At 33.7% G+C, this 24,874-nt stretch overlaps 2 protein-coding genes across 2 annotated transcripts; one reads left to right on the top strand and one right to left on the bottom strand.

The window, feature by feature from the left end:
* Positions 1-7,719: 7,719 nt before the first annotated feature.
* On the top strand, positions 7,720-12,342 carry LOC105348776 (protein ILRUN). The gene is made up of 5 exons (XM_011458343.4): positions 7,720-8,197; positions 10,331-10,485; positions 10,787-10,984; positions 11,224-11,588; positions 11,908-12,342. Exons 1-5 carry the CDS (start codon positions 8,040-8,042, stop codon positions 11,965-11,967), a joined length of 936 nt encoding a protein of 311 aa, XP_011456645.1. The 5' UTR covers positions 7,720-8,039; the 3' UTR covers positions 11,968-12,342.
* Positions 12,343-13,390: 1,048 nt separating this feature from the next.
* LOC105348777 (adenosine deaminase 2) lies at positions 13,391-24,480 on the bottom strand. The gene is made up of 9 exons (XM_011458344.4): positions 24,076-24,480; positions 22,231-22,380; positions 22,035-22,101; positions 20,698-20,908; positions 19,088-19,218; positions 17,994-18,199; positions 17,344-17,501; positions 15,087-15,289; positions 13,391-14,836 (listed from the first exon to the last, which is right to left on the bottom strand). The coding sequence occupies exons 1-9, from the start codon at positions 24,437-24,439 to the stop codon at positions 14,713-14,715; spliced, it is 1,614 nt and encodes a 537-aa protein (XP_011456646.2). The 5' UTR covers positions 24,440-24,480; the 3' UTR covers positions 13,391-14,712.
* Positions 24,481-24,874: the final 394 nt, after the last annotated feature.

Raw genomic sequence — 24,874 nt, 5'->3', positions numbered from 1 at the left:
CGACTTGATGTAGCAATTTCTTTATGCTTAACGATCGTCAGATTTCCGTCTCTATATATCGTAAAATTAATTAGTAAGAAACGAAAGGAATTATTTAAAAATTGATTTCATTATTTCAGTTCTGATGCTTAAAATTTCTCAAGTGGCTAGGGCTACAAATTACTAACTATAGTTATAAAAAGTACAAAGCGTTAAAATAAATGAAATTATAAAATAAAAGATAAGATATGACTGGAATGGGCACTTTATGTAATACAATCGAGCGCAAAATTATTTCCGCCGAATAACGTCAAAAATTTTATGACGTCGTTTAATTGTCGCAGTGACGTTAGTATATTTGCACGCTTACGTCGCAGCCAGAGGGTTAAGTGCCACAGGGCCTATTTGGGCCTATTTGAATATCTACGTTAAGTGCCACAGGGCCTATTTGGGCCTATGGCAATTTGAAAAAATATACATTAAAATAAAAAAAAAATTAAATATATTCAGGTTCTGTTTTTCATTATTGATTTTTTAAAATTTGTATCAATATACATCGTATGATCTATGTGTTTAGTGAAATACTGCTGATAACGTCACAACGTTAAAAATGACATCATAATCATGACGTCACTACGTCACACAGCGCAAACTCGTTGTCTGCGTTTTACCATGGCTGGCGTATGGTTTTTGTGAATACATCCCCAGGACTTTTCCGTCAGAACGGGAAAATAATATCTGTCCTAATGCACAACCTGGACCAAAGGAAATGCCCCCTCCCCCACAAGAGCACGACCAATCTTACGTTTTCCTACTCTGCCATATAAACCCTGGGCTCGTTTAACATATAACCGACTTTTGACTAAAATCTATCTTAAAAGACCAAATATTTTTCATAAGATCTCACCATAGCTCATAAATTTGTCATATCTTAATAGGATAATCTTAAATACTGTCAAAATACAGGTCTTAAGTCCAACTTTAACATGGCGAGAGCTAATACTTTAGTCCACCACCGAAGGCCGAGTATAATTCGAGTGTGCGCGACTTTTTTATTTTCATGCTGCCGTTAGTGCTGATTAAAAAAATCAAATAAAACACATCGGTAATATCAATGCGGTTTTTTTTTTAATCGGGTAAAAAGCTACTACATACAGCATCGTTCTCTGGTATTGTATAATTTGCAAGAAATCGAGAGTATATTAAGCACCAAAGGAAGCATGTACTTTATATGTATTATTTTTATTCAGAGTTAATTAATGAACGGCAATATAAACTGCGATATGCCAAATAAGGAGGAATGGGGCACTGAAAAAATTACTTTGATATGATCCTAGAACAAAATTTTAGCCAGATGATCAACATTAAAAAAAATTCCATCTGGTGACATTTTACTGTAGTTTTCATGCATGTAAAAGAACAATACTGAATCGTTGGACAGAAAAACAAGAACTGCATGTAATAACTTATTTGGAGATAATGGTGATGCTTCGACCGTGTTCGAGATTAAGACTTCATGTAGTAAAAAAATCTGCCACCTTTTCAGGAATGCCCCATACTATACACTGTTGCCATTAGGAGACAAGTCGTTAGTAATTCTTCGGTTACTTTTATAAAACAAATTCCCTTAACCATTTCTGTGCCACAGGGCCTATTTGGGCCTATTTGAATATCTACGTTAAGTGCCACAGGGCCTATTTGGGCCTATTTGAATATCTACGTTAAGTGCCACAGGGCCTATTTGGGCCTATGGCAATTTGAAAAAATATACATTAAAATAAAAAAAAAATTAAATATATTCAGGTTCTGTTTTTCATTATTGATTTTTTAAAATTTGTATCAATATACATCGTATGATCTATGTGTTTAGTGAAATACTGCTGATAACGTCACAACGTTAAAAATGACATCATAATCATGACGTCACTACGTCACACAGCGCAAACTCGTTGTCTGCGTTTTACCATGGCTGGCGTATGGTTTTTGTGAATACATCCCCAGGACTTTTCCGTCAGAACGGGAAAATAATATCTGTCCTAATGCACAACCTGGACCAAAGGAAATGCCCCCTCCCCCACAAGAGCACGACCAATCTTACGTTTTCCTACTCTGCCATATAAACCCTGGGCTCGTTTAACATATAACCGACTTTTGACTAAAATCTATCTTAAAAGACCAAACATTTTTCATAAGATCTCACCATAGCTCATAAATTTGTCATATCTTAATAGGATAATCTTAAATACTGTCAAAATACAGGTCTTAAGTCCAACTTTAACATGGCGAGAGCTAATACTTTAGTCCACCACCGAAGGCCGAGTATAATTCGAGTGTGCGCGACTTTTTTATTTTCATGCTGCCGTTAGTGCTGATTAAAAAAATCAAATAAAACACATCGGTAATATCAATGCGGTTTTTTTTTTAATCGGGTAAAAAGCTACTACATACAGCATCGTTCTCTGGTATTGTATAATTTGCAAGAAATCGAGAGTATATTAAGCACCAAAGGAAGCATGTACTTTATATGTATTATTTTTATTCAGAGTTAATTAATGAACGGCAATATAAACTGCGATATGCCAAATAAGGAGGAATGGGGCACTGAAAAAATTACTTTGATATGATCCTAGAACAAAATTTTAGCCAGATGATCAACATTAAAAAAAATTCCATCTGGTGACATTTTACTGTAGTTTTCATGCATGTAAAAGAACAATACTGAATCTTTGGACAGAAAAACAAGAACTGCATGTAATAACTTATTTGGAGATAATGGTGATGCTTCGACCGTGTTCGAGATTAAGACTTCAGTGCACCCCCCCCCCCCCCCCCTGCGTACGCGCTTCAAGTCCTATTGATACCTTTTTCGTATCTTCTGTCTCCTTCTTCAGAGCATTTCAAACAGAGACATTCTTTCTTGAAACTAAATTTCAACCGTGTCTCTAAAATGGGATACCGCATAGCATAGACATTTAATTTTCACATGGATGGTTCTGACCGCACGGACTTTCATTACCCGTTTTATGGTCATAAAGAGCATCTACTCTGTGTAAAGGTGCAAATATAGCGGTAAAAGAAGGAAAGATTTCTAGGACTGTAATATACTTCATGAAAATATTTAATCACAAAATTTTATCATTATTATATTTTAGACAACTCAGTTGGTCAAGCGGATTTAATCACTAAAACAAACTGTAAGACCACAAGTTGGTAAAAAAACACTTCTTAGCTCTAATCGAGATATAGAATCGTAAATGTTTTGCATTTCATAACTGTTATATTTCATCGTATGATGGTGAACTATGTGTAATCGTTAACTTTCTTAGGTCTATGTTGTTTTTGATTCTTTGAATATTAGAACTATAATATAAATCACAATCGTAGTTGTATCGATAAATAAGCTAAGATATTAGAGAACATTAAGAACACAATTATACATCTTTTTCCGAGAGTTCAAACGTTTACAACTGACGATCGTGATTGTCAATATTACACGTATGATGTGGTAAAAGTTTTTACTTTGTATGGAATAAAATGTAAAAATTAAGATAGTGTTCACCTGTCCGAGGAAAGGAAGATTTTAAAACATACAGATAATTTAAAGCTACATAGTCCGATTTTTTTTGGCTATGGGAGTATCAAATATTTTTCTATACAGACCAAATTTATTAGACAAATGCCTATTTACACAAACAAAATCCGTCTCCTTTCAAAGTTTGTATTATTTAAAGTACATAAAAAATTTCTGTATGAGAAAACAAAAAACAAAACAAACCAACTCCATCTTGGGAATGTTTAGAAACGGGAACCGCTTGGTTTTGTTCCCGAATGATTGGGTTTATTCAACCCGCATGTGATGTATCGATTGTACATGTATACAAAACACTTCCCCAAATATTAGTGAATAAAATGTACCGACGTTTATTTTTGATTTGAAATTTTTTCAAAGTCGTAATACAACCATACCCGCCTTGACCTCAGCAGCGAATTTTATTATGAGACGAAAGAAATCAATACAATTTATGTCGTTTGTTTTTGTAAATAAATTGTGTACATCACTTTTTCAATAAAATATGGCTTAATGTACCTGGAAAACTACTGCAATGTCTATTATGATACTCATACTTAGCATAGCCATCGTATAAAATCGAACATAGCAGCTTTAAAAATTTCACGATAAGCCTATATATTATTCTATTTACGAAATCATTAAAGTCATTTGGGGTATTTTGAATAACAGTATTTGTTCAACTTGATTGTAAAATATGTATAAATACGCATGTTTAATACAGTTCGTTGTTTTGGTCCAACAGAAAGATCATACTCGTTCATGTGCGGACCTAGAAGGGGGTGCATGGACTATTCCTTCCACCTCTTGGGAAATCAAATTAAAAAGATTATATAGCGAAATTCCCGAAATAGGCCTCAAAACCCCTCTCCAACATTGGAAAACAAAATTATCCCTCGGACACCCCCTGGAAATGTTTTCTGGATCCGCGCATGCGGTAACAAACATACAATATATCAATTTTCTCGCTGAATAAAGCAATAGCATCCAGTGTAATGAGAAATGAATATTGAGCAGCGTTTTCATCACATAAATTCTCTTTACTGAGGTTAGCGAGAATATTTTAATAACAAAATGATTTATTAATGTATGTCATTTCTTCTTTAAACTCTCTATATATAAATCACTGCATGGCGTTGGAAGCAATTTGAAAGTGAGTGGGGGGGGGGGCTAGACTAATCCTAAAAAATATTGACAAGCAAAAAAAAATGATAAAAAACTAATTCCCAAAATATCCTTGGGGGGGGGGGGGGGGGGGTAGTACTATACCTATACTTCCAAAAAAATCTTACCTACCAAAATAAAAAAAATTCCCACATCATGAAATTCCTAATCCGGGGGGTGGGGGGGGGGGGGGGGGGGGGGATAGTATGCCTATGACTTCAACTTCTCAATAATTTAATCATTTCAAGGTAAATTTAGGAACAAATATGTTTCCTGCGAGAAAGAGTGGGGGGGGGGAGGCTAACCTTTTATGATGCTATGTGCCTAATGGTTAGGTCTAACTTTGGAAAAATGGTGGGGTGGGTGCTAAGCCCCCCTTAGCCCTCCCCCCTCCGATTCCGACGCCTATGTAAATTACATTGCAGGTGGTGACTGTTGGAGAGTTTCATTTGTTCGTGTTTTGTACATTGCAGTGCGATACACCACACTTTCTAAAACACGGAACGCGGGGTGATTCGAAATTTCCCCCAAATGACTTTACGAGCATAAACTTGGATGGACGTTTATGCTTGCGCGATTTCATAGAAATGATTATTAAAACGAACAAGGAATTGCTTACCAATCTAGCACTGTCATTCTTTGTCTGTCTGTCTGCATATCTAACACACAGTAAAAACCAATTCCTTTTGCGAATTTCTTAAACTGCATCATGATAAACCTTTACAGCTGCAGCCAGCAATACCCGCCTCTTGACCACTAACATATTTGCGTTATACTAATTAATTAGTTTTTGAAAATTATCCGCTATTAATGACAATGATTGTTACAAAAATATCGTATTAATGATGCATACAGGCTCTAAAACAATGTAAGTTGGTTATATAAAATCGCTTTAAAACATTTGGTGCTTTACTTAATTACACATATAGTTTAATGTTAATCTAATATGGTTTGTACATGGTCAGTAAATCCCATACGGTGCGAGGCCGAATGAAGATGTTTTAAAAATAAATGTCCAAATTATTCGTGGGAAAAACTTAGTTATTGCTATTTAGACCATATACTTTCGTGATAACTATTTGATAATCCCGCCCCATCAGTTCCATTTTTCACAATTTGAGGGAATTTCTGGTGTGAAAAACATGATTAAGTTTGCATTGCATGTCATTAGGTTATCAAAAAAGAAATCCGATAATTTATGATTTTTTTAAGTCAACCTACTTAAACAAACTCTCTCTCTCTCTCTCTCTCTCTCTCTCTCTCTCTCTCTCTCTCTCTCTCTCTCTCTCTCTCTCTCAGGAATAAGATAGCTTTTTTATCGTGAAATTTATGTCTCATATATGTGCAAACAAAGAAATAAGAGATATATGCATTATATCTTATAGAACTACATGTAATTTCAATGATAAAAAATTCACATGTATGCGTGGATTATAATTAAGATTGACAGGATAAGAACGTGATTATTTTAAAAACTGCACGTATTTGTTAAAGATTGTGAACATGCATCATTTATGAAGTAATTCATATTTTTTGAAAGACGTGGTTTTCTTTACATTTCTTTTTCATTTGGCGACGCTTAAAAAAGAAAGAAAAAAAAGAATGGCGTAACGTCTTATTTGAAATGACAGAGAAAAAGATAAAAAGCCATTGTTTTCGATAATAACATTAGAAATTATTGATTAAACACAAAACTGCATCCCGCAACGCTAAAAAATGGTACGGCGCGTTGTGTCAGATTGTTACGTCAAAACATGAATTTGATAACGTCATGCTTGGCACTGAAGCGTAATAACGTCTTTTTTGACGTGCCAGCGAAAGGGTTAAAAAAGCCTATATATATAAGTCTTATAAAATGATATTTTGTATTTTGTGCTCCTATACAAATCATATTCAGCTGTATGCTATATATCATTGTTTTAGCACCCATACATGGTTTGTGGGATATATCCCATAAAGAATCTATATATATATTGCCATGACATGGTTTGTGGGTTCCTACCCACAAGTATGTTATATATATTATCTACTATATATCACTGTGGGTATGTATACCCACAATGTGGTGACCCACAACGTTATCTATAACTTTGAAACCAAATATGAGTAATCTTTATATTCATCTTATATTTGGCTTCTTCATCAAAAACTATTCCTGAAAATGCGTTTCCTTTTGTAATAAGCCTACCACAAATGCAGGGTCCCACAACCCATGTTTATGGATCATGACCCGCAAACCATGTCAAGTACCTATATATATATATATATATATATATATATATATATATATATATATATATATATATATATATATATATATATATATATATATATATATATATATATATATATATATATATATATATATATATATATATATATATATATATATATATATATATATATATATATATATATACACACACACACACACACACACACACACACGGTTAATATTTAAATAATAAAATGTTAACGCGGGTTATATATTTTTCTGCAATGTTGATACGTTCATATCCCGCATGAATTACATGTATCAAAATACAGTTACTTTAAAAAAAAAATTAATTTAATTGATCGTACAGAGTAAGTAAAAGAAACTAAGTCATTTTTAATTAATGCACATCAGTAAAATGAATCTAGACAAATCGTCTTATATGGGAATTTGAGTCTGATATCTTCGTGATTTTATTTCGTGCATTCCGTGACATTATTTTTTAGGTTGATGAGGATTTCGACTGATCAATAAATTGGTTAGAACTGGATCGCGTCTATTGGATTAGCTACCCTCCCCCACTTTTTTGGGAATATTAAAAAAATTGAATTAAAATTAACAAAATTAACTGTGAATTTGAAGTTTTAGGTGCAACACAGCAACCTTCATATCTCCCATGAATCACCAAAAGAAAGATTTTATTGTTTAAATGAGGATATAATTTGTTCTCCTGGTGTATTAATTGTTGCTCAGGTGAGCGATTTTGGCCTATGTGACTTGTCATGTGACCGGTGAGGCAACAATGTTGCTATAATATTGTGGACGTTCCATAGCATAAGCGTACAGCACATCTTTAACTTGGAGAAAGATAGCGTGATAATTCTTGTGAATAAGTACCAACTCTTTTGTGTAAACTGTTATGGGCAGAAGATTGAATCCAATAAGTGAAGAAAGAGGTTATTTTTTCGGGATAATATTTTCCGTTCAGTTAAACTTAACATTTACGTACGCAAGAAAATTTCCAGCGTCATCGCTCGATTCTAGATTGTACTCTTACGTACTAAACGTTGTGAAATGTATTGTTTAATGTCCTAGATTTGGTTGAAATTAAGCATGGATGTTGATAATGAGCTGGAGGGTAAACTGCTCCAACAGTTTAGTTCCATGGGAACGACAGACAAAGAAGTTTTGATCTCAGAATTTCAAAAATTGCTCGAACCTAACCAACTAAATCCAGCAGGATGTGCGTTTTTCCTTGATATGAATAATTGGTGAGTGTATATAGAACCATTTAGAGCTTCTGTGGTTCTATAATAACAATAAACCCAGTGATTTTCATGAATCACGTATTGGTCACCCGTGTGAACAAAATCTTTTACAGATACACTGACACAACACAATGTTATGCACATTTTAACAATGAACACATATGTTGTACATTGTAGATTTATAAATTAAATTTTTCTGATCAAATGCTAATTCAAGGTTAAACACCTTGACCATTCTTTTGAGAGACTATTCCCAGATTAAGCGAAAAAAAGACCCATGAATTATTTGATAAGATAGACTATTCATTCATGACATGTCACATTGCAGTTTTAAGTGGGAAATATTATAACAAATTCTGTCAAAAATTCTTTTGAAGCTTTGACAAGTATCACCAATGTTACCAGCTAGCTTGCTTGGTTTGGTTGTGAATGATAAAAGCATGCATGTTAGGTGCTGTAAATACATGTACAATGGCAACTTCTCTGGCCTTTCCGGTAGAGCTCGGAAAAACACCGTGAATTTATCACATAGGCATCCATGACAACCCCCTTCTTTATAAAACTTGATATAAATACGACCCATTTTACAATCTCATGAGATGTGAGCTAGACTTCATTAAATTGAATGATAAACCTTAAATTATACCACAGAAGAAACATACAAGGCTGTCTAGCTGATTCTGAAATTGATGGTAACTCCATTTTATAGAAAATTATACCATCAGGTAATGTTTATACATTCAAGGTGTTTTTCCGAGCTCTGCCGGAAAGGCCAGAAAATTTACTATTGGCTGTAATTGATGATTTGATCTTTTCAAAAAAAAATTTTCTTTTTCAAATTTATATTTGGAATATTTTTGATAATTAACAACAAAAATGATAACAGATTGTGAGATTCAATATAGCAAGATCCTAGGAAATTTATTGTGATACAGAAAAGTTATAGGATAAATTACTGATTTTGAAATGCAAAGATACTTGTATATGCTATTTCTTTCCACTTTTTGCTATATGGTGTGAAAAATGACATGTTTTATTCATATGAACAAGATATACAAAGATTTGTGTAGGTTAAGTACTGTTACAATATGCTTTACCAGAGTCCACACTTGAAACACATGATCTTGAGTTACTTAACAAATATCTGCATTTAAATTTGTACAAAAAGAATTAATACAGATACACACACCATTCACTGAAAATTAAATATGGTGCAACGCAGGTATGATAAGGCTTCCCACAGCGATGTGTAGAGAGTCACTTAGTAATATTCAGTATCAGAAATAATCGACAGATTTAAAGATTTGCCTGAAGTAATTAAAAGACTATGTATTAATTTAATGTTTGGAGACTCTCCCTGCTACGTGTAAACAACTGAATAAAGAAATTTTAATGCAAGTAAAAAAAAACTTGGAGCAGGTGAAAGATCAATACAATTCAAGAATATTTTAGGTTAAATTAGGAAAGAATATAAGAAACCAATGTAAATCATGCTAACGGATTTACCCCAATTTTAAGTAAATTACTTTCAGTTAGTAAAAATGTGCTTCATTTGATGATTTGCAGAAGTGTTTTTACAATATCTTTAATAAACAAAATATCTATTTCAAGCCCAAGCAAGAACTTCAAAATATTATGACATAACAAAGGATTTTTCTAAAGAATATTTATGATTTAATGTCATTAATCATAGGCGCTGATGCGATTTAATTAGATGGTTTGCAATGTTAGGATACATACATCATGTGACAACAAACTACCGGGTACATATGACGTCACAAAAATGCATCAAATAAAATGTTTAACATTGCTGTCGATATATGTTACTAAGATTTTAAGAAATACTCCTGGTCAAAGTATTTTTTTGTTGATAAAAAAAAATATTGTTTTTCAGCTGTATTTTAGCTCTGGGACACCTTAACATTGCTGCGAAGAGGACTATTATTTGTCTTTTGTTTTGTTTTTTTTATTGGAAAATTAACTTTGCTTGAAATTATAGCAGTTTGTAAAATGAAGTTTGATATTGTCAAGTTTATAGAGTTTTTCAATGAGTGTATTGTAGATGCTTATCATTGCCAAATACATGTATTGTTATAAAGCTTTATTAAAGTAATCAAACTGCTATTGGAATTGTAGGAATCTTCAGGCAGCTATCTGTTCGTACTATGATTATGACCAACCAACTGTTCAAGTGCCATGTATGAAGTTTCTGAAAGATGTCACCATTGGGGAGGGTGAGGCAGTCCCCCCTAACACAACCTTTACCAAAACCTGGAGGATACAAAACTCAGGTCAGAAAATCATCTCCCATATGGTGGTTAAAAAAGTTCTATATCATTTCTTGCAAATAAATTTCAGTATTACCGGTAACAGATACATGTAAATGTGACCCAACAGCCAGTTAAATCATAACATGTAATCTTTATATTTCTATAAGTGGCAAAAATATTTGCTTTATGTGGTTTCATCATGAAGTATAAACCATGATAAATATTTTAATCTGTGGGACCATTCTTCATGAATTTTTGTGTCATAAAAACTGTAAACTCTAACCCTGTGATAGGCATGGCTGTGAACAGAATTCTATTATAGGAGATGACAACTGGCCTCCCGGCTGTAACCTACGATACTGCTCTGGTGACAACCTGAGTAACACAGACCGTGCCATTGTGGATGCCCTCATACCTGGACAAGTGACTGACGTCAGCGTGGAGATGCACAGCCCCTCCAACACAGGGGTGTACCAGAGTCAATGGCGCCTCTCCACCCCCACTGGAATGTTCTTTGGAGGTTCGTCACTGCACTATGGGCACATTCATTGAATCAATAAGCTTTCTGTCAAACTGTTTGTTCAGAGTAGGGTGTGAACCTTTTGTCATTCAATCTTTCCACTCAAACTAAATATTTAATATTGACTTTTTAATGAAAATCAATTTGATTTTTGGAAAGGAGAAAAATGTACATGTATTTGTAAATACCAAGAATGCTGTATTGTTATTTCTGAAATCAACTTTAATTTTGTTCTACAGATGTGATATGGGTGATAATTCAAGTGGACGTGGGTGGATTACTTGATATTACACAAAAAATGTCCAAGTTTGGAACTGATACACAAGGACACTCTAGTCACAGTCAACCAATACCAAATCCATTTGCTTCCCCTTTGAAAAGTGACCACAGTGAAATCCCCCGACCTAGTTTCTCTCCCCCCCATTTGTCATTTCCAGGAAGTCCTGTGAGTAATATGTCTCCGAATTCCTCAATGACTGCACAGATCGGCAGTCCGTTCATCGCACAACTCAGTCCAGCAACCAGCCAGGCAGGAAGTCCGTATTCTCAGCAAATGACCTCAACAATTCCAAGTAACTTTCCTGCTGCTCGCTCACTCTTTCAGGTATGGCTGGATAGTTATTTTAGTTTTCATTGCACTACACCACAACTTGCACATCTTAGGCTTTTAAATTGTTTGTAAGAAAGGAAATGTCTGAACAACCAGTGAAGATTTTAGCAGGGAATATTTCATTGACCAATTGAAAGGTTTCCATGAGGTAATCAAGAACAGGATGTTGTTAGATCCTCAAAAAGATATATTAAAACACAAAAGCATGAAGGATCTAATAAATTTAATTAAGACAATAAACTTGGCACTAATACATAATGTATTTGCAATCTCAGAAACATGAAGTCTCATTGTGGTTTTTTTCAATTTTCAGACACAACCTGATAAATCCTGTGATGTTCAAGACTGTACATCAGAACTAGATATTTCCTAGCATTGATTTAACCAACTCCCTCAGACTGGACTTGCTCTTATTTGGACAGGCCGATTGTTTAATACTTTAAAGCAGGGAGGAAAAAATTGGTGCACTTTTTGTTTTGTCCTTTTTTGTTTGTTTATTTGTGGAATTTATGATATCAAATTCAGTTTCCAAAAACATCAAGATTGAATAGGAAATTGTTCAGGAGAGATCAAATTGACCTTTATGTGATATCAATATCTCAAGTTTCAGATAAGTACCAGTATTCATGTAATTATAGAAAAGAACAATTTGATTTTAAATATAAAGGCCAGAATAAATAGTGTGTTTCAAATACCCTGTATAAAAACTATTTTCAGTGTTTTTGAAAGGTTTCATAAAAGGCCGTTTGATTTTGCAAGTTTAAAAAGAACAAAGTAAAATTTCTTGCCAACCTACCCACCCTATTTTTATTATAGGTTGGAGTTGGAAACCACTATTTATTATTTTGGTCCTATAGTATGAAGGTCAGCTAATATTGCAAAGAAAGCCATGCCTATTCTACAGCTTGCACTGTTAAATAAGCTACAATTACAATTACCAGTAAGCTTATCATAAAAACCTGTATATCTTGTATCTTTGATAATTACGAGAACAATTGTGAATGCAAAAGAAATGCTTTCTTTGATATAATGATTTGTAGGCAGATCATTGCTCATATCAACTGTTTATACATGTCCAGTGCTTCATTTGTGTGTTGAGAATCCCTAACCAGAGAGAACTGATGCTTTTTATTGCTATATGACTGTTATAAAACAAATCTTGTTAACACATTGTCCATGTATATTTATAAATAATTCTTCCAGACACATAGACTCTTGCTTATGCTATGTCTTACATATTGTTAAGAAAATGAAATCTTTTTTGAGATTTGCTATTCAGAATATGAAATGTAATTTTGTTGAGATTTCATTTCAAGTGAAATTATACATGTATTTGAATTGACACTTGTATTTAAAGCACATCTAAATATCAAATTACAAAATCTTACAAGATTCAAAACACTACTTGTGGTTGAAAAGCCAGTTGTTTCAATTATTAAAATGACAAAAACCAAAATGCAGTTTTCATCATTCCTCCTTTGCTGTATGAAATTTTACCTATAGTGGGTTTCACTGGTATTTTTTACGTGTTCCATCCTACAGGGTTATATTGATTGATCTTACAACCAACTAAGTAGAGGTTACCGTGTAATACTCGTGTATTCGATGTGTTTAAAGTATGAAGACATTCTCCATTTTTAATGCTAAAATCTTTACTTAAAGATACTTATTGACTAAAAAAAACATGTTGAAACTTTTGGGAAGATCTTAAAGGTTATAATTATGGGTAATTTCTTGACCATCGAAATTCTTTCAAACTCTTACTATCTATACAAAATAAAACATCCAAAAACAAAACTTTGACAGCCTAATTTATTTCCCTTAGATCATACAATGAAAAAGAAATCATCCGTAACTACATAATAATCACATATATGTATATTTTTCTTATCAAATGACTGATAGTAAACACATAAATACTTTAAAGAAGACAAAAACAAACTCCAGACACTCTAAAGAAGACAAAAAGAAGACAAAAAACTACCAGAGAGATATTCATTATCCAGTTTATACTAATAAATGTATGATTAAAACCAGGAAATTTCTTTCATTCTAAATGTATATGAAAGAAAGAAATCAATACTTTTTTTTAAAATTGCACTCTACATGTAGCAAACCAAACCAGTTACATTAGGTCAATACATGTACATCGTATATCAAAATCAAAAGGATGCTTATACACCTCTCTCTCTCTCTCTCTCTCTCTCTCTCTCGCACACACGCACCTAAATGATGATTGGAAGGATTAACGGATTAAGTACCCTATTAATGAACGTCTTCGTTGGGATTGGATAAAAAGAGAATCCAAAGGCAGCACTCACCAAGAAAACAATTTAAAATCATCAGATTGATTTTCCCCCAATCAATTTAATATTGCATATGATCACAACGATGAAATTAAGTCACAAAGTATTGCTGGACTTGGGGAATATTTTAAAAAAATACTTTTGAATAAAACACAACAATCATGTCACAGCACAACATAATACATTATAATAAAATATAAACTTGTAAATAATAAATATTAAAATAGTACTCCTTTCGATGAACATTCATTCTTAAAATGTGGAATGTCAATTCGATAGACTAGGACTAGCCATGTTGTATATATACCATAATGTAAAAAAAGTCAACAATGGCAACGGTGAGAATAAAAAAAATATTCTGTCAGTAAGATTCATTCTATACTCGTTATAAATATTTAGTATGGGTTAATAATTACTAACTGCTCTAAATATTAAAAGGTTAAACTTTCAAAATAAATGTGGGGTATTATTAATACATTTTACCATACTATGGTATAAAACGATGAATTATAGAGAATCAAAAAAAAAATTAATCAACAGAAAAGAATTCAAATTGATACAAATAACAGATAAGGATTAAAACCCAACACTTTTTCGAAAACAGTAAATAGGATAATAAAGAGACGTAATTATTAAATATTTATAATGTTATTTATGTCTCTTGGATAAAATAATAAAACCATGCACTACGGAAAATCCACATGACACATAAAGAGCCATCAATTCCTTGCGAATGAAAACGTATCCATCTTGTACAAAGGCATGTTTGAAAAAATATATATCAATCCACCCCTCCACCAACGTTTCTTTGTCTACCCGAACACACTGCCTCCTGACTGGTTGAATTGGTGCAATAATTTTTGAATAAATGCGTCCCATTTTTGGCGCCACAAATTTGAGGCCTTGCTTTTCTCTACCTGAGTCATGGCGCTCAGTCTGTAGGAAAAAAAAGAATACAAAAAAAAAATATTTTAATAAAAAAAAATTGTGAATTATTCCAAACCGTAAAGAGTTACCAATGACCAAAGACACTCGATTTTTATATTTGTCATTTTCTCATGCAACTTGGTCGCAAAATAAGAGAAAATTAATCATAGATTCTTTTATCTACATGTATGTGTTTTTTGTACGACACAATTATTATATGATGAAATATTTATCTATGTAAGTCTTTTTTGTCGCTTACTCTATTGAATTTATCGCCAACTTTTTCAACAGTCGTAAATCGGCGTCTTCCCCTGCGAGCGCCATAAACGCCATGTAGAAGTCATAGGACAGGCCGCGGGCACCCCAAATACCCGGATCATCGGAGCTGATGACGATCGGGAAATCCTGTGCCACCAGGTCAGCCGCTGGGTGATTCCTAAGATCGCTGACCAAGAGTAACACCTACGATGTACAAGATAAACAACATAGGGGGAACATTGTATTTTATTTTAAAACAGAACAATGTAGTAAAGGCGTCGGTATAAGTCGAATCTTGTAAGAGTTTATGTATATCATTTGCTTGCAACGTCTTCAAATAAAGAACGAACATTCGTCTAAGATAAAATGAAATGTGCAAAGGACTAAGAACTATGTGAGGAAGACAACTAGATAAAATTGGTTTTAGTCAGTGATTTTTTTTGGGGGGGGGGGGGGATTCCAAGGCTCCTCTCGCATACTCTTACTTGAAACCAGTGATTTCAACGTGGAATGTGCAAATAATTGATAATTACCTTTCATAACAAAGTCTTACTTCCCATTAATTTAAAATCATTTTATGTCTGCAGAGTTTATTGCTTTATAAGCGAGATCAACTATATATAACATGTACTTAAAAAGCTTAACAAGTACAATAAATGCAGGCAGGTAGCATCGTTTTTGAAAAGGGGAAGGGGGCACACTCACCCCCCCCCCCCTAAAAGTAAAGAGAGAAAAAAAGAAAAGATAATAAATAGATAAATAATAAATCATTTAATATTTATTCGTTTGATGAGATATCGACGCTTCTGATTGGTTGAAAAATTTCTTTTTCATCAATGCGCTACGCGCATTGATGAAGTTTTCCGGTCAATTTTTTCTTTGGTACGTCGATCAATAGAAAAATTATTATCTTCATTTCTTAAATCAAAAACAACCAAAAACCAATTCTCCAATCTTTCAAATTTTATAGGGTGGGGTGGGATGGGGATGGGTTTGGAGAATCAATAACTAAACCTTCTATTTTAATGCAGTATAGTTAAAGTATCCAATATATTTTACATGCTCCCTAATGGAGGGGGCAGCTGCTTTAAGATTCAATTTTCTTTCCGTTAATTTAACTGACTATTACGATCAAAAGTGGGCGTGATCCCCCTCCCGCTATGATGCTACGTGCCCTCAATGATGTCTATATGTGCTCTTTCAGATTTTCTTTGGTGTATAGCAGTTTAATAATTTTTAAATATGTGATACACATCATATGTCTTTGTAACTATGAATCATTTTATATACAGTTAAAATAAGCTTGTAATATGTAGCTCTGGACAATTTTCTTCACTCGATGCATTTTTTGTATTAATCATGATTATACATGTATCATTACATGTATTTTAAATGTACTACATGTAGTTTATGCCCTTAGGGGCCCTTAATCCATGAAGAACATAAATATACTTATATGCAAGGTACAGTGAACATACCCTAGAGTATGGATCACGATATAACCGTCTAGATTATGCACATTTCTATCTATCGGTCCTTAAATAAGCTTATTCCTCTATCATCCCTTTTGCTGGAGTTATGCTTGTTTGAGTGACTTTACCGCGTTTCTTCCCAGAGAAAGCTCGCTATATACTAGTAGATTTATTTCGTACAAGATATTTTCAGGATATTTAATTGAAAGTACATCTATATTGCATACATATATGTGCCAGAATACCAATTGAAATACATGTATTCAAATACACTGTGCGTATTAATGACAAAAAAGCCAGCTTCAAAAATCTTGATTAAGGTAAGTAGTGTTGAATTTTAGCTGTTTTGCAAAATGCTGGTATCTCATGAAAAAGAAAATGGAGTAATATACATGTACTGTGTATCTTTACGACAATTAATAGAACGGACTACTAATAAGCACATATCCTCCCCCGAGAAAATATATAACCAGATTTACTTGGGGAAAAGCTTTTACATAGGTTTCAGGCAATGGGAATATGTACAGCAACACTCGAATATAACGAAAACGATTATTAAGAATTTATGGCTATAGCGAATTTTTATTAATGTCCCGCGAAGTCCTTATATAAACCTACAGAAAAATGCTGTATAAAACGAATACAGCTATATAACGAATTTGCGGCTATAACAAAGAAGTTTTAAGACCCCCACGGATGAAATTTTAATGCATTTTTCATTCCTTTAACAAGTATTTTCGATTAAAGAATGATAAATGCCGCTGTGTGACTGAGACTGGTATATACCTGGTTAGAGATAGGGTTGACTTCTACTGCGATATTTCTTTGCTTCACCATCTTCATAACCTGTGGATGTTTATCCAGGGCGTAGCCGTGCCCGATACGGCTCGTGTTCAACAGGACGGCGTCGATCAGATTGTGGTCGGTTGGCGTCCCTTCCCAATCTGCAACAGAGTTCAAATGATGTTAAATCATGCATAAAAAATACAGAAAAGATTGATACCCCTATTTTTTGCTTTTGATAATCAACTAACACAGTTTCCCGCATTTAAAATACGTCGCAATGCCGGTTGTTTTTGCAAGGTACTATTTTTGGTAAATTTGGCGATTGATACAGAATGGTCAAGTACTTTATATATGAACATGTTAAAGTGACAATCAATGCAATATCTATATATAATGGCTTTTATGATATCTGATCTCCATCGAAGATAAAAAGAGAAGTTTTACTCCTCAGATGACGCCCTATATTAAACTTGACAGGACTTTCAACAACAAAAAACATTAAACGTTCTTGAAAGTGATAATATATTCTCGTTTTTTTAAACTTCCCCAAAACTAAAGAATGTTTATCTTTAAAACCCAAAGAATTTTCCATTTACAACGTAGTTATTTAAACTTAGAAAAATGGTAAAGTCTGAGGATTTGCAAATTACCTGTTTCGCCAGCATGGAAAAAATAGGGCAGGTCAATGGGCGGGACCTGTTCGGAGGGGTACAGTAGGGCGTCTAGGTATTCTAACAGAGTTTTCCCGGGGTCCTCCTGTCCCACCAAATCGTACCCCGCGAAGTGATCGGGGTACAACTGTCGGAATCGTATTGACTCCTTCACCTGGGATAGGACGTCATTCTCTGGAACGATTCTACAGAAAATAGGGAACGTGGGAATCATATATTATCACCGTAGGTAAATGTAGGTACATGTCTAATTATAATTTTGTCTGCCCGAATGCATGTTTCTGAAGTAGGTCTCAGTTTTTGTAAAGCAATTTAAAATCAAATTTTATACAAATCAAAAATTGATTTTCATGTGGTAGTACGAAATGAATGAAAATTATACCAGCAATATTCTTTTTTATAGCAGGGTTATGAAGCACAACTAAATAATATTTTTTTCATTAGGAATCAGTTCTCAGTTCCAGGATTTTCAAACCTCAATACTCACTAATAGATTTAGATAAAGTTATTGTGCGACTGAGTCAGGCGTTCATGCGAATGTATTTAATAAACATTGATTTAAAAAAACTGAGCAATTTAGTACTTTCTATTTACTGTAATGTCAAAAAAGGAAAATTGCAAAAGCTCAGCACCGCAATGGTTTATATTCAGCATGCCGTGCGCTGACGCAACTTTAACCAACGCACAATCTGGCTATTGCTTTTTCACACGAAGTCCGCCGATTTGTCATTAAACGCACCGTCGCGCTAACTTTACAAAATGCGACGTCGTGCTGTCACTCAACGCGCCATCGCACATCATCGCGTTATCAAATGGCGCTAACCGGACAACAAGCTACTTGTAGTTTTATCAAGCATACATTCACCACACTTGTTAGGCATCTAATGACCTAGTAGCAAGGCCAATATCACAATGAAAACTATCTTTTAGGATATAATGATTTTTTCACTTTTGACTGTTCTACTCTAAAATGAAAAATATAAGCCGTTAAATGTCAAAAGTAATTTTACCCTTAGCATTAGTTATAATTATTTAATTTTATATACAGCTATCTACGTCTGAGTTCTACCGACCTTAAACCAGAGTATATGACTTTTCCTCCACTAAATTCGTGTCTGTGCTCGTCTACAAACTTAACAAAAATGTCGTGGTAAGTTTTCATCACCCAGTCCTTTCCCAGCGTCGTTCCATCTAGTTGGTACACCTTATATACAAAGAAAATACATATTACATTTATTGTATTATACAATGTACAAACATTGATACATGTATGTTCTGAACTTTATTTCGGTGATATAGAAAAATAAAATAAATACACCAATATTTAATTAGATTTATTAAATAATTAAAATTAAATTACATTGTATATCATGAGAGCCAAATTTGTATAAAGCATTGCACGTCCCTCAATATATAATGCTTTGATCAATCCCTATATGATTATGTTGGCACAGTACAGACCAATCATTTGTTGGTAAAATATCCAAAACATTAAGACCAAAAAGCACTGTAAAATTCATAATATTATTTCAAATTCTCAGAGGAAATTTAAACAACAAACCCCCAGAAAGTCACGTGTTAGAGACCTGGGCTGCGTTTTACAAAAGATCTTGCGACAAAGTCGGAAATATTTTAAGTCTCATGGAATAATCTTTAATGAATAAAACTTAAACAAAACCAATTATATACAACCATTCCAATATCCATAATCATATTTTACAGACATGAGAATAAAACATTGATTAGTTTGTGATTAATTAACATTCATTAATTTGGTCGTAAGTAGTGAGTTCTTTTGTAAAACGCAGCCCTGATACTAGGTCTAGTCTATCAAATGCGTTCTGAATTTTTAATTGAATTGCTTTGAACCTTGCCTTACAACGAAATTTAGATATACTGATATACTGATTTATATAGACATACTGATGTACATTTGTCCGTCTGGTACTTGTTCATGTATGCATATGGACTACTTTATAGGTAGAACCTCTTTTTTTTTTTTTTTTTTTTTTTTTTTTTTTTAGAGATTTCTCTCTAACATTTGTAATCTTGTATGCTATCTGGGCTCAAATTTGCAAATAAAACAATCATTATTATAAAAGATAAAGATTGCATCCTTACGTCCACTCAAAAAATACTTAGTAATACTAACCTTCGGTAGAGATACTTACCTTTGGTAGAGATACTTAGTGATACTAACCTTTGGTAGAGATACTTAGTGATACTAACCTTCGGTAGAGATACTTGGTGATACTAACCTGTGGTAGAGATACTTAGTAATACTAACCTTTGGTAGAGATACTCAGTGATACTTACCTTTGGTAGAGATACTTAGAGATTCTAACCTTTGGTAGAGATACTTACCTTTGGTAGAGATACTTAGTGATAATAACCTTTGGTAGAGGTACCTAGTGATACTAACCTTCGGTAGAGATACTTAGTGATACTAACCTGTGGTAGAGATACTTAGTAATATTAACCTTTGGTAGAGATACTTAGTGATACTTACCTTTGATAGAGAAACATAGTGATACTTACCTTTGGTAGAGATACTTAGTGATACTAACCTTTGGTAGAGATACTTAGTGATACTAACCTTTGATAGAGAAACATAGTGATACTAACCTTTGGTAGAGATACTTAGTGATACTAACCTTTGGTAGAGATACTTAGTGATACTTACCTTTGGTAGAAGTCCCCTAAACTCCAGGTACTGGACGTTGTCTTGGTTGAACTCGGTCAGGGCCTCGTAGAAATAGTCGACGAACACCGGGGCGTAGTTGATGAGGCCCCCCACCTGATCAAACGTCTGCAGAAACCGGGTCCAGACGGCATCGATATTGGGGTAGGCCTTAGCAGGGTCAGGAGTTATCAGGGTCATATTTAGGTAAAGCCTGAGAAAAAAATTTATTGATGGTGAAGACAAGTTGGTGATATTTCTCTTAACTTAAAGTGGTATGGGACACTTGGAAACATCAATAAGTACGGGTGTAACAGCATCATTTTCAAATTCAAATCGACGATTTTTTTCTTCAAAATAACCTATTGCACTACGCCATTAGACATCAAAATCGTGAAAAAACCATTGAAACACATTAAGTACTTTTTGTGTGTGTTTTCAGGTGACCATTTTCCAAGGAATAGGAATGCTTGTAACGTTACAAAATATATATAGTGCCTGTTTGGGAGGGTAACCGTTGAAATTGACACCCCGAGAAAACCATTGTCGCGGAGGTTTTCTCGGGGTGTCAATTTCAACGGTTACCCTCCTCCGCTTCGCGTCGGTTGACAATGGTTTTCTCGGGGTGTCAATTTCAATGGTTACCCTCCCAAACAGGCACTATTTATTTTATTATACTGAATGTCTTAATTTCAGAGAGAATTTTACTGCATTTATATAGAAATGACCTGAATTCAACGGCGAACCGTACGCGCATAATTTACGCGCAAGTAACAATTCGTTGTGTTACCCGTTGCCAATTGTGTTGCTAACGCTGAGGGTAATAGAACGGATTATCAACTGCTTCTAAACCAATCAGATTTTAGTATTTAACATGAAAGTATAATAACAACAATTGTTTAAGATTGTGATTATTTAAACAATAAAACACTTTCTTTTGTGATTCATGCGGTATATAAAGGCAGCGGCATTGCAGAAAAATACATAATTTTTGTTATGTTTTGACAAATTAATAAATTGATTGTAAAATTATAAGTAAAAGTAACTAAATTCTTGTTGATTTCCATCAGTACGTTAGATAAAAAAAATAGCCAAGCCGTCTGATATGGGAAATTGAGTTTGACATCATGATAATTTTTGAGCAGTCCTTCACTTTTCTCAGGTCGCTAGCTAAAAGTTTCGATCCATCGATAAACTGGTTAATGATGGATCGAACAGATTTTAGTCCTGTCAGTTTCTATAAAGCTATAAATTACAATAAATTTCTGTAAGAAATAGAGGGAATCATACTTAATGTGTGTAAATATATAAGTATAATACGCTTTAACAAATAAGCTTACAAGTTATCAAATTCGTCTTTATTGGTTGCTTTCAGTCGTTCCTCTTTCACAGATTTCCAAGGGCAGTCTGAAACACAAAATGTTGTATGATGGGACAATCTAAATCTAGCTTTAAATACTACATCGCTTGACATTGATCTAAAATTCGAATTGTGTTGCATTTCTTTTTATAATAAAAAATGGGTCAACTACAAACCTGGGTTACTGGGTGGAGTGCCCGGAAAAAACTTGAAGTACACAAAATATTTGTTGTTTGTGCACATGTAGCAGTTTTCTCTGTATGTGACGTTTTTGACCAGCCAGTGTAAGTCGACCATGGAAGTATCGTGAAGATGGAGAGCGGCGCCTATAAAACGGAGTTACTGAATGGAGTTACTGAATGTAAACGATAAAACGATAAAATGGAATTACTGAATGTAAACGATATAATGGAATTACTGAATGTAAACGATAAAATGGAATTACTGAATGTAATCGATACAACAGAGTTACTGAATTGAGTAACTCAATGTAATAACTGAATGTAATTGATAAAATGGAGTGAATGTAAACGATAAAATGAAATTACTGAATGTAAACGATAAAATGAAGTTACTGAATGTGAAAGATCGCCGTGAAGTAATAATTTACAGAGAATTATACATACATGTAAATATATTATATTTGTGTGTGTGTGTGTAAGAGAGAGAGAGAGAGAGAGAGAGAGAGAGAGAGAGAGAGAGAGAGAGAGAGAGAGAGAGAATTTGATTATAAAAGACTTAATTATTGAAAGTTTCGTGTACTTTGTTTGCAATGTAGTGTAATCGCCTAGTTGGTAACTAGTAATTAGCTCAAAGATCAAGCATACACTTAATTCACTATAAGCACTAGTGCTACTAGTATCAGTCACTGACCAACCAGATAGGGAGTAGTCGAACTGTCACACGTTCGCACCACACACATGACAGATGGTAGATCTCATAATACTAATTTGTAGTCTCATTCCTGAATGGCAGAGTAGTGGCATTGAAATCGCGATAAGTTACATTTACATTTTGTCTATCAAAATCTAATCTTCGCTATGTCTCTGAACTGGCTCGATTGTCGATGGAACTTGTTCATACGTATGGAATTCAATCAGAATCTATGTTAATTTCTTTCAATATCTATCAATAAGATACATAAGATACATATCACGGATGCGTAAAATTATATAGAGAGAGAGAGAGGGAGAGAGAGAGAGAGAGGAAGGAGAAGGGGGCACTGAGTGGATGAATCAATGCAATTGTGTAACTATTAAGGGTGAATGTGGAGCTATGCAGGAAAATGATCAAAGTGCAAATAATAGCTATATAGCACATGTAAACTATCGAAGTACAGAATTGACTTCCGTCTGACGAGGATCTAATAATACTAAGTCCTGGGTCATTTTTTCCGCGTTTAACAATCACAGTACATACGTCAAATTACCATCATATTATATGTAGTTAAATCCAACTGAATTCGATACCATTGTGTTGGACATTGTACAGTCAAGTAATGATTTAAAGAGACATAATCATGGCTTTATGAAATGCATATCTGGTGGCCACTCATTCAGATATTTATTAGAGTCTAAAACTATTTTACAGCAGTTTGCAGAGATCAGAATAACAAAGTAGATAATTAATAATTAACTATAATAAATATAAGGCAACATGTGTAAAAAAGAATTTCAAAGAACACTCATTTTACTAAATGTGTAAAAATGTGATCTGTGTGATTGATTGTAGACCAGGGAGTTTAATTTATTTATTTCCTTCTTTCCAGATGTCCATTTATCGATTTGATTTAAATACTAGGTATCTACTATCTAGCATGTCATTTATTAAGTTGAACATTGTTGTTTAAATGCAATTACTAGTAATTTATTGGACAATATATGGCACAATAAAATACAAGTATCGGATTATTTGTCCGCGAATTTAAATGTTACGTTTTTTGGAACATTACAGAAGCACAAGGATATACAGAATTACAATAATTGACTTATAATTTTCACTGGTAATTAACATACATGTACCTTTAGGCATCGATTTAATTATCTGGAACACTTTACTCTTCTCCACCAGAGGTTTTCCCACAAGAAAATTAACACTAGGTGGGAATGGTTCACCATTGTGAACTCTGGACCTGTTCACTTCCAGCTGCTTATATTTCATCAGAATGGCATTCACTTTTTGCTCATTTGCGTTCAACACGACATCGTGGCCAATTCTCATATTCTTTTCTTCCAATAAAATGTCATTGCGAACTTTGATGTATGAATTTCTATCCCGTGCATTACGATAAAGCGATTTTATGTCAAATTCCTTTGTAAAGTCAACGATTGCAGAAAACCCAAAATGAAAGAGAGACAACGAAATGAGCAAGGCCCGAACAGCCATCGCAGCTGTTTGTTGTGTTTACACAGGAAATAATACCTATGAACCCTGACCTTTACCCAAATAACATGGGGAATGAAATCGTCCAGAAAGACGGAATAGTTCAGAAAATCAATAAACCGATTTTAGTGTGCGGCTATGCTTATAATCAATGTGAAATACAACGAATGGAAAGTCCCCAGAATATAACGATAAAAATATGACGAATGTGTCGAGTGCATAAAATTTTACAATTTGTGTTGATAAATAAAATATTATTTTGAATTGGCTCAGTGATGCTGATTGATAGAGAACTTATCTGCTGACTCTTAACTGAGCTTTTGAATAAAATGACTAAAACACTAGAAATTAGTCAAAAAGGCGCTACTCTATCTAAATCAGCAAAGAAAAAAATCTAGACCCTATTTAAAATTCTACACAATGATTTTGATTGGAAGG

The sequence above is a fragment of the Magallana gigas genome, chromosome 5, assembly GCF_963853765.1.
Source record: "Magallana gigas chromosome 5, xbMagGiga1.1, whole genome shotgun sequence".
NCBI lineage: Eukaryota > Metazoa > Mollusca > Bivalvia > Ostreida > Ostreidae > Magallana > Magallana gigas.
Note: the sequence above shows the minus strand (reverse complement) of the source record. Positions and strands in the feature narration are given on the sequence as shown.